General features: G+C 29.4%; 2 protein-coding genes across 3 annotated transcripts in view; one reads left to right on the top strand and one right to left on the bottom strand.

Moving 5' to 3' along the window:
• Nucleotides 1-3478: 3478 nt before the first annotated feature.
• LOC146537482 (sperm-associated antigen 7 homolog) lies at nt 3479-6464 on the bottom strand. The gene is made up of 3 exons (XM_085188036.1): nt 6229-6464; nt 6035-6145; nt 3479-5953 (listed from the first exon to the last, which is right to left on the bottom strand). Exon 3 carries the CDS (start codon nt 5618-5620, stop codon nt 4913-4915), a length of 708 nt encoding a protein of 235 aa, XP_085044162.1. The 5' UTR covers nt 5621-5953; nt 6035-6145; nt 6229-6464; the 3' UTR covers nt 3479-4912.
• A 673-nt stretch (nt 6465-7137) lies between these two features.
• Nucleotides 7138-11743, top strand: part of LPCAT (lysophosphatidylcholine acyltransferase) — a 39201-nt gene continuing 34595 nt past the window's right edge. Inside the window, exon 1 of one of the 2 annotated variants that reach the window (XM_085188118.1) lies at nt 7138-7467. In XM_085188118.1, the coding sequence (XP_085044244.1) occupies nt 7351-7467 (117 nt within the window). In that variant the 5' untranslated portion in view covers nt 7138-7350. The remainder of the gene's footprint in view (nt 7468-11743) is intronic. The other variant, XM_085188119.1, reaches the window with a different exon arrangement.

The following is an 11743-nucleotide window of genomic DNA, read 5'->3' as shown; positions in this document are numbered from 1 at the left end:
CTGCTCAACTTACTGCATGTATTTAGTTATATTATTATTATATTATTTTCACTTATAAACTGGAATAAAAGGTTTGGTACTTTTAACGCAAATAGCGTTACCTACAATATGAAACTAGTTAGGTTAGGTTACATTACAGTTTTAAATAAATAATTTCAAACAAAATAACATAAGATATTATCTATCACTACCCCAAATCGACATAATATTACTAGTTAGACAACAAAACTTATCTTCGCATTTTTACTCCTATTATTCGATAAATAATCGGCAACCATAAATCCATATATTACAGGTAAGTTATCCGATTGCCCTTTTTCGAATCCCTCATCCATTTTAATTAAATGGATTAACACTTTAGCACAGGTAAGAATCAAACAAACAAAGTACTGCGCGAGATCTCCTAACTATCACCGGCGACTAGCGAGTTGCAAGACCTGTGACGTCACCGCCGACCGCGGGACTGTAAGCGGCATTTAAAATTTTTGCAAACTTCAAATGCCTGTAAAATCATAACTACTTAGTTTTTTTTAATGAAACAAAAACTAGTGTATTTGTATACGTAAAAACATTACTGTAACGAACTTTGAAGCATTATTTCATACCTATTACCATTCCTCATTGTATGTTTAATGTCATTTATAATTTTTAGTTAAATATTTATTTATTTTAGACTATCAAAACAACCGTATGACGTATACGTGACCTCAATATAATATTAACATATTATATTATACTTACAGAAGTAATAAGATATTTAAACATATTATGTTATATTTTTTTCCAATAATAATAAATATATAGCAGTAGGAATATATGGTTAATTATAAAAAGTATAGTTTTATTGTTCATTTCATAGACTTTATCTAAATCTAAAAAAAACAACTGATTTAAAGTTTATAAATATCAATACATGAAGATGTGCATATCGATAAAAAATATCAATATTTTAACATTTAAAACTTTTAAATAAGCTCCTCTACATTTTGCTGGATTCAACGTATTAAACAATCTCATTATGAACCTTATATACAAGCTTAATGACCAAAGAATGTAGTTCTTTGGCCACAATAATAAGAAATATTTATAAATATATTTTTGTTACAAATCTACGCTGTACTTTTAAATCTTTTAAGTTTATACTTTTATTGGCGAAAAACATTTTTATAATTCCAAGTATTTATAACATATCGATCAATGATAAACGTAAAAAAATATATTTCTAAAATATGTATTAATATCGGAATAGTAGCTTTATATTATCTTGTATTATTATGTATTCCTATCCTTTTTTATTTAATAATTATTGTGATTTATATTTAGAGTAAAAATTGATATCAATCTTATGATATGATATAAGATAAAATAAGCTTGTAGCGATTGTTTATAATCTGTCGGCTGCGTTTGGGCCATGTTCGCCAATATTTAGCGTCCTTAACACTTAATACAGTCTTGTTATATAGTTATAGTTTTATTGTTTAAAATCAATATTAATAATATGATTAAGAAAAAATAATAATACTTGTAATAATAATCATTGGTGTTATTTTTATATGAAGAACGTCAATTAACAGTAGAAATTGATGTTACTATCTGTAATTTTAGAATGTGACGTTTCATATATATTTTTTAATTTATTTAAGTAAATTAATTTAACATATTAAAGAAAAGATTACTTTATTTTTGTTTGTTAATTCATTATTACATTTTTTTTAAAATATGTACCTATTTGTTAAAAGTATTTTTTTTTAAGTAATTAAGCGCACATCGAATCATATAAATAGTATTAAGAAAAATATCGTATAATACTACTATAAATAATACACTGTATAGTGATACTAAATGTAATATTTATTTTGTAGTGATGTTAAAATTGAAGAAGAATTCTAGTTTAACGAGACAAGAAGCAAATGGTCGTGGCGCTGTGGCACAAATGTGTGACTTTAAGCGCGACTGGTTGGGGGTTCGATCCCTACTCGATGAAATGAAATATTTCATATTTTCAATTCCTCGCTCTGGTAATGAGGCAAGGCGCGGCGTTGAGTTGCGCTACTCAACACACGCAATGTCTCGAAAATTCGTCGGAGTGTCTTAATACTAGGCTTCCAGGTTCCGTCTACCTATCCTGATATGAGCGGGACACAGTCTGGAGCTCAAAAAAATACATTTGACAGTAAGTTAAATGTACAATAAGACAATAATTCGCATAGCCTTACTAGCTCATCGCACTTGTCACGTTCCGCACAATTTTATAATTGTTTATAGAAATAATAATAAGGGAAAGATAATAATAATATTAGCGAAATATTGAGAACGTTACTTTAGTCAGTTATTTTTTTTATTAAAAAAAAAATATGACATAACATTATTCAATTAAGTTTAACAACTTAGGTACTATTGTATTTTGGCTATGTCATAAAAATGTAAATGCAAGTAAAAATGGCTTATGCTGTATCTGTTCAGTTTCTTCAATATACATACTTTTTTATTTTTATATAGGGCAAAATGCGTCTTTTTTACATCCATAATGAACGTAAAAAGAAATCGTTGGTATGCACGAAGCCTAGTGTTATGGGTTGATGCGGCCTACGGTGACACATGCCTACTTGCCTAGTAAATACTAAATTCATATTTATTTGATTTGAACCCCTAATTTGCTATCTCTTACGTCAATAAGCTATATTCTGCCCAATTTTTTATATATAAAAATCATGTACATATATATATGTCACGACGAAAAACTTTAAAGCTTTTTTAAAAAAACTGACATCCCGGGTATCGTTCTCAACTATTTCTCATTGAAATAGAAAATTGACAATAATATATTCAGATGTTGTATAGAGTATAATTCAATATAACCGTATTACTATTAAATAATGTTAATCTTGAGATTGCATATCTTGTTGTTTTGTGTAACTATTGTAAATTTTGTCTATCTATCTATTGCGTGTTGATGGTAAATAAATGTTTAAAAAATATATATTATTTTATTTTCAAAGATATGTTTTTATAAAAAGGTAAGATAAATATTTAATTCGTAATTTTTACAGCATCGATCATATCATGAAAATTGATTTGTATTGAAGAAATCTCACAACCACAGACCTAAGCATTTTGTTTTTCAATAATATGCTAGTTTTATTTTGTTTTTTATGAGATTAGCTATTATTTTAAAATGAGATTAGAAAAAAAATTCCAATGTAACATATTTTTTTAGCTTTATTTTGTACCCTTTAACGTTTTCAAGACATGACGTGTTGAGTGGCTGAACTAATGCCGCCTTTCGTCGTGTTACCAGAGGGGAGAAATAAAATAATGCATTTCTTTGAGTGGAAGCGACACCCACAACCGCGTTTACAGGCAGACTACGCCGCTGCGCCGAGGCGCACTCACTGCATGATAAGTTATCAGTGATAACACACTATATTATGTAGTAAAATCTAGACTAGACTTGAGGGTCAAAATAAAACAATACACTGTAATCACAAAACCTCGATGTTTACTAAAACATTTGAACATATCACCAGGTACACAAATAAGGTACTATAAAATATCGAACAAAATATCATAATTCTAAAAAAAGCAGAAAAGTGAAATAGTAAAGTATTTTTTAAGTTTTCCATTGAAAAAGTTATTACTTTTTTTTAATAATTAGAAACTTACATGGGCATTGATGTCCTATAATATACTAAACAAAATAATTTTAAGCACAAAATGAATTAACTTAAAGCTTGAAATTTCTGATTAATTATATGAAAGGCTCCTAAGGGCTATACTTAGTGGTTCTTTTATTATAATTTTATACTATCTACATAAAGTATACACAGATTATCAATACACTATTATCAATGATACATTCCGAAAATTTTCAAATCAAAATAATTTCACTTTTTGCATGATTACCTAACTAAATTAAAAAACAAAATTTCTACATTAAAAAATTAATGTTCACTAATTAATTTTAAAATTGAAAAGAATTCACTTACATATTACATCTGCATATGATTACAATCAGTCTATAGATGGGAGGCAGTTCCTGTATTTAACACATATTTGGGTACTATTCTAAATAACAAAATCAATTATTTTGTCTAAGAATTGATTATTAGACTATTTTTGTCTTTCAAATCAATTTATTTTAATAATTTTTCTTTACCATTTTTCATTTGGTAAAAATAATATAATTGATATTTAATCAAAATGAAAAGAGGCTTGAATAGTGAATTTCTACAAATGTTTGTGAAATTTTTGTTGATTTAAGTATATTTTACTAAATTTATGCTGATGGCATAACATTTGAGTTTAATACCTTAAAATTTTCAAATTAATTATTTCTGTAAAGTCCTGACATGATTATTTTAGTTATAAATTTATTAAAGAATTAAATAATCAATTTCCTAAATATCTTTTTTTTAATGATACGTTTAGGCTCTACTCACACTATAGGGCCATTCGAAATATTGGTCATCCAATATACCTCCTAATATTAATATTACAAGTTCAAGTGTAGACTGTTCTTCAGTAAGTTACTTTTTCTCAAAACTCCAGTTTCAAAAACAAACAGCTAGTTCCACTGTCCCAAGCTCATACTACAACTCTGTGGAGTTCCAAGTACCTCTTGGTACCAAAGAATATTATTAGTGTGATGATGATAATGATTTTTCATAGCTCATTGTTTTTTCTTAATGTATTTTATTACCGAGGACATGATGTTGACGACCCTATAGTGTAAATTGAGCATCATTAGTAAAATACATAATTTTTTTAATGGCACAAATGAAATACCAAATTCATATACAGACTTCTATACATGTAAAACTAACATATTGGTTGTAGTTTTCATACAAAAATTATTTTCCAACCAAAAAGAAATCTAAAATAAGTATTGTAAATTAAACATGATATGCTTAAGTCAGGTGCCTCCTTGGACAGCATTTTGGTTATCTAACTCAGCTTTCTTTACTTTCTTAGCCTTTATATCAGCCATAGTTTGCTCAATAGATCGTAAATCTTTTTTATTCTCGCTAGGAACTTCCCCATAACTTTTATTCATGTTAGTTTTCTGTGCGGCATCTATGGCAGCGTCTTGACCAATCAAATGAGCATATTTTTGTTTATAGAAAGTCCCGCTTAATTCCTCCTTACCATGTTTGCGTTTCCTACTTTTCTCCTCTTCATTTTCTAAGGCAGCTAATTTTTCCATCTCTATGCGTCTTTGCGCCATTTCTACTGCTTTTTCTTCATCCCATATACCACCAGCTCTTCGTACTGTCAATTCGTCTTCCGAGGGTCCTTTGTCTTTTAAGTAAACTACACAATATCTATCTACACCTTCTTGTCCAAATGAGTAAACTTGTGCCCCGGCTGTGGTTGCAACGTCTCGTATAACTGATCTATACATTTGGTCCATTGGGTCAAATTGTAAATACGATTTAGTTCCATCTGTGATAAAATTGTTAATTTTCTCCTCAACTCTGGTGCAGAATTTGTTTAATATATTTTTTTCTTCTTTTTGTTTCTTTTCTAATGCTTCTTTGTGTTTCTTGATTGCTTTCTTCTGAGCCTCACTCACTGATGGAGGCTTTTGCATTGAATTTAAAATGGAACCCAAGAGATCCATGTTTATATTTCGTTTTCAGAACAAAAAGACGTATAAGCTAATATTTCGGATATTCTCTTCTGCCAATCAGTCGATATTTTGAAGTTTTCAACTAAACACTCAGTATTTAACCCTTTAAAAGACAGCACATTCAGTGAAATTTCAATTTGTGCAGATATTTCTGCCCCAAATGTAAGTGTATCTTCTGTAAATTCTAAAATTTGTTCGAGCGGTGGTTGCAAAGAAGTTCCTTTGACAAGTAATGTTGGTTGAGAGAAGTCAATTTCTCTTATGCTACTTAACAGCACTTTATGTTTATTACAAAGCTTGTCAAACGCTTCTTCTATTTCAGCTCTGAAAGGGATATAAAGTAATTATTAGCACCGAAACAATGATTCATTGTTAATTTTGTAAACATTTTCCACGACCACTTACCGTTGTCTTTGAATTTCACGAATTTCTTGAGAGATAAGGTTATGTAAAGCCGATAATACTTTACTTTGCAGTCCTTCAAACTCTTCGAGTGGTGTGCCAATCACATTTGCTCTAAAACAATAAGATATGTAACAAATACTATACAGAATAACATTTAAGATTAAGAAGAGACTAAAAAAGAGAATAAAACTTACTCTTTGATGTTATTGCACCGACGAATCAAATTATTAATAGATATTGCGCAGTTTTGGCAAATCTTCAAACACGTTTTCGAAGTATTATAAAACTCTTCGAAAAAAGAAAAATAATCAATTATTTGTTTCTGTACTTTTGTTTCCATTATATGAATACAATTGCATGTTTATATCTTCTCATAACTTTTAAGCATAAATAAATTTTAAGTGTTGACCTTGTAACATAAGTGTTGCCAGTGTGTTGCTAGATAAATAGAAGTACGCTACTACCGACTGTCATGAATCGAGGAAATACTAAAATTAAATACCTAATTCAATTTAAAAATGTATAAAATAGCAATAATATTTTCGGAATTTTCTATTTAATATTTTCGGGATTTTCTATTTTTATATAATAATAATTTACGCTATATATTGAGATCAATATAAAACGTAATTATTTTGTATAACCCTTTCAACGCTTAATGATTTTGTAGTTAGGTACAGTAAAATGTCGTACTTACAAGTTATATTTTAAATTAATTAAGGCATTAAAGTACACATGAGACTAGCGCTTGTAATGTTGCCATGATAAAAAATAATAACCAAAACTATTTCAATATGTAAAATTATATAGTTTTCGTTTTAAATTCATTAAAATTGTTCAATGAAAAATCTTTTTTTATATATTTACTTCTACGAAGCTTTTGAAGTTTAGCTTCCTACCTTTAGTTTAGTCTATCGAGTCTATCTAGACTCAGCCTTTGAAAAGTTTTCCAACAACTAAGACAAGTAGATAGACTATATTTCTAAATAAAACAGAAATCAGCAATATAAATTGCTTATTTAATTTGAAATTGTATGGTTTTTGCACACAGTTTTATTGAACCAACAATCTAGATACAATAGTTACGCGCATCGAAACGGAGCTTATTTTCTTTTTGTCGCGCTTTAGTACTCACCTATCTTCAACGGGGAGAGAACGTTCGCCGTCTTTGCGTCTTCATTCGATATTTTCGCTATAAACTATTACAATTTCGTTTCCTTCTTACTTTTATAACAGTAGTGTAATAAAAAAATAAGTGTAAATAATGAAGTTTGAATATATATTGTATTCTACTTAGAAATTGTGATTTTGTGAAGATGAATGGTAAAATGCACAGTGAGACGGGCACTTTCTCGCCTGACGGCATGCGTGCCGAAATATTAAATCCATTTGTTCATAAACTGGAATTAGATAACACATATGATAAAATACGGGTAAGAATTAATTTAGCATATACTTAATTGTTCTCCATATGTTATTTTTATAAAGGAGAAAAACAAAGTGTCTGTCTGCGCAGACTCTAAGTAGAGTCTTACGTGACATATTATAATGATTTTATATCTTCTTTCACTTTATTATTATATATTATACGCACTCTATATTTATAAATCTTATACATTTCCTTGTTTCGTTACCTTCGTAATGTTATGATCGTAATCATTTCACTGTAGCACTCATCGCACTTTCTCTACTTTGTTTTTAAAATAAGAGTTACTGTTTATATAATCGCTTTTGTACACCATAATAATATAAAAAATCATTTAGCAGTATATAAGAAACAAGTAATCTATTTTCTGACCAAATATGGAATAGATGTTTACTTATACATTCTATAAATAGTAATTTATTTATATTATTAAAACCTACGTAGTTAAAATGTCAAGAAACAACATATACTTATTTAAAATGTAATTTAATTATGTATATTGACCTGAAGTATAGAAATCGTAAACAATTACGTTAATTATGAAAGAAAGTCAAGTTCAAAGTTAACCTTAATGTGCGTAAAGTGTTACTTTTGTTGTTTCTTCTTCATTTCATCTTGACAAGGCGAATACAACCTGTTATTTAGAATATTACTTTGGTACCTCCGGCGTTTTGAAAAAAATAAAAATAAAGAATCTAATGATAAATCGTTCTACTTTCCTTCCTAGTAAGAATCTAAAAACTAAGATTTCTAATCTCTTTTCTCCGTGAAAAAGACCTAAATGTAAATTAAATACTTAACTAATTGTGTATGACACATGAGAAATACTAAATGTCCGAGGTATGTGGCCGCAGGTACAACGGGTTACGTCAAAACAATTAACGTTATGTAATGTAATACGGCCTATAGATTTTCTTTATAGATAGATTTTTTTATTATAACAACATTTTTTAAATTCGATTTAAAAGTTAGTTAATAATTAAAATTGGGTCGTTCAACAAACTCGGAGATGGCGGATTCGATTTGGGAATCGAACCTCCATGATGTTGAACCTTTGATGAACCTCCTCGAGTGAGCTGGCTGAGGAAATTAAATATTTAATATTTTCATTTCTTAGCTCTGGTCTCGAGGTAAAGGGCGGGATTGAATTCCGCTACACAATACGCGGTTCCTCCAGATTTAACAGCGTGGCTGTTAATTTTTATCGAGCTTCTCGGCTGTTGACTTTTACCCCAAATGATAGAGCTATGTTTACGTAGCGCAATTACCAAATTTTATAAGGGTATTTCAGACAGACTGTTTCGTTAGAGACGTTCAGACTGTATTTCGTACATATTATTAATTAACACGGAACTTCGTAAATAGTTTTGCATTGCAAATATAACATATTAAAAGTATTGAAACTGGTCATTAATTAGATTTTGGCTCACTTAAATATAATATATGCACATAAAGTTCCTGTAATAAAAAACAATAAAAACATTAATTTATACATTTTGTTTGGAATTTCTAAGGAAATTGATCTTAATTTTTAAATATGATAAGATTTGGATGTATTTAGATCTTTTATTTAGTGTAAAATATTTATTTAGGTAGGCAGAGGGTACTTAGTGTTCAGACACTCTGTTCTGTCGCACTGCGCAATCTTTGAGACATTGCGTATGAATGGTGTAGCTTAAATCCGCATTCGTGTCAAGTGGAGGTTAAAAATCTAATACTTTTATACTCTGGCAAAGTAATTGTTAAATAAATGTTTCTACAACTTCTTGTAAAACGAGTTATAATTATTATTTTTAAAACGTTTGTAGTAAAATGTAAATATTATAATTATATATTTAACCAAATAAATACTTCCGTTAGCGCACGGTAATGTCTTGAAATTGATGATGAATGTGAGATTTATTTATGTTCTTTAAATACGTTGATGTTATATTACTCTCGATTCTGAACATAGTTAGTACTAAATTTATTACCTATTTCTGTAATATGTCAAAGTTGCTTAATTAATCATTAAAAAAATATGAAATAAATCTATTTCTGGTTTTATCTATTGAGGAAATAATTCGTATGAATTAAATTTTTAGCTAACTTATATCTTTTTGACAAATCAATCTACACAGGTATTAGAGTAGTAACAAGTTCAAAGTCATGGTATTACTTTATATACCATACGGTTATTTAGTTAGGCCTAGGTGTGAAGGGAAAGGAGGGCGTCACATGGCACCGCTATTCCACACCCATCACGCTAAATGAGTTTATAAGTAGGTATACTAAATTTATTAGTTTTTGTCTTTTCAGTATTAAACGTGGCCTAAGCAAGGTTATATAAAGGATATACTGTTCCTATAGATAAAAACAGATTTTTTGATTAAAATATCTTTCGATTTCCCCTCCATATCTCAAACCATGACTGAACTGAATGGAAGTTTCTCCGGAAGGAAGATTCTGAACACTAATTTCCCAGGTTCCCTCTGCCTATTCTGATATGTGCGGGAAGCAGTGTGAAGATCTTATTTTTTATATCCATTAGGTCGAGTCTGACTAGGAATAGATGCAAAAATGCTTATATTTATAATACAGGTTTTGATTTGGTCTGGTTAACTAAATTCAATTTAGGGTTCTCTAATGTCTCTAAATCCAAAGAATATGATTAGCTTTGTGACACATCAAGGTCTTCTTATTTTGCTTAATTCTCTTAGGCCTACTTCTCTTGGTTAATTTTGTTTATACTTTAAAACTGTATAAAATTTAAAAAAAACAATTTTACTCTTTTTTCCTAAAATAAGGATAGACAAAGGCAACATAGCGTTAAGACACTCCGTTCGCAAATTTCCGCGGAATTTTCGAGATCTTGGTTATTGAAAGGTGTAACTCAACGCCGCGCTTCGTCTATCAGAACAGGGAAATAAATGTAAATTAAATATACCCAAACCATTTCTTCGAATAAGGATTGTATCCACAACCTACTTGAACTCTAGAAAACTATATTTTAACTCACATTTCTTACTATTTTACTAAAAGAAAGTTGAAAATTGCTCGCTTAACCATTGATCGTTGAGGGAAAGTCGACTAACCGTTAGACCAACAAACATCTACTTGAACAGAAACGACCATGCGTTATGTAATGTGCAGATCGAAGTGTGATAGCGGTAGGTTTTTATTTCTATTATATTAAAAGTATTATTTTTTTAAATGGAATATATCTAATAATACTATTAAATCTAAAATATCATAAGTGTATTGACACTACTTTGCTTAAAAGACATGCGTTAAATACTTTCTATCATGCATATTAGAATGTTTTTTAACAGGCTTTTTATTAAATCGAGTAGTAACCAACTAGGTGATAAAATCTAAGAATATGAATTTAAACCACTTGTAATAATTATATCCTAAGAAAACTTGGCAGTTATGGTGTGATGATGGAGCCAGAACCTGACTATTCCTCTTCAGTATAGCTCCGAACACATTCATGTTTTTCAGTTTTGTTTTAAAACTATATATTATTTGTAGCTTTACGTCTCATCCTTAGAGCCAAACTTTATGGTCTCTACATATGTCTTTCACCTCTCCACTGTAATCAACCTCTTTATACATGACCTTCCTCCAGTATAACTGGACACTGCGTGTTAGAATATGTCGGAACAGATCAGAAACCAATAGCGTGTAAATATCATTATAAAGAAAGAAAGGAAGAGTATGTATTTTAAGTAAGTCGCGTGAAGATGGAATAAGGAACAGTTAGATGTACAGAATTTAATTTTGAAAGCAATTTAGGTGTTGTAACGCGAAGCATTTTCATGCGGTGTGTTAATTTAAAAACCTATTATCTACTCTACTATGATTAATTGAAATTGATTGCTGTAAATTCGAAAATAAAATTAAGTATATAGAACATTCTAAATCAAAATAATGTAATGACGTATTAGGTATATAAATAATTTTCCTTTATAGAATCTAAGAAAGTAATTTCTTCGTTTAATGATTACCTGTCAAAACTTTAACCTAACTTTGATTATCGTTTTGGTGAATTGGCAAAACTTTCGTAAGTTCTCCATTCAATGTGACACTGGCGAAGTGATTTTGTGCTCAACTGGCACGCCTCGAACGCCGTAATAAAAAGAACAGAACAGAACAGAACAGAATTAGCAAAGTGAAAAGTGCTCAGTTGGCACGTTCAGAACGTGATAATGAAAGAACAGAACAGATTATAATTTTAACCGTTCAGATCTCCTTTAATAGCTTCCATTTTGAATCTGATTAAATCATCTATATTGCTGTGA

The sequence above is a fragment of the Heliconius melpomene genome, chromosome 7 (genome assembly GCF_056956725.1).
Source record: "Heliconius melpomene rosina isolate 202511_hmr_F chromosome 7, ASM5695672v1, whole genome shotgun sequence".
In the NCBI taxonomy this organism is placed as follows: domain Eukaryota; kingdom Metazoa; phylum Arthropoda; class Insecta; order Lepidoptera; family Nymphalidae; genus Heliconius; species Heliconius melpomene.
The sequence above is the reverse complement of the archived record's forward strand: the minus strand, read 5'-3'. Positions and strand labels throughout refer to the sequence as shown.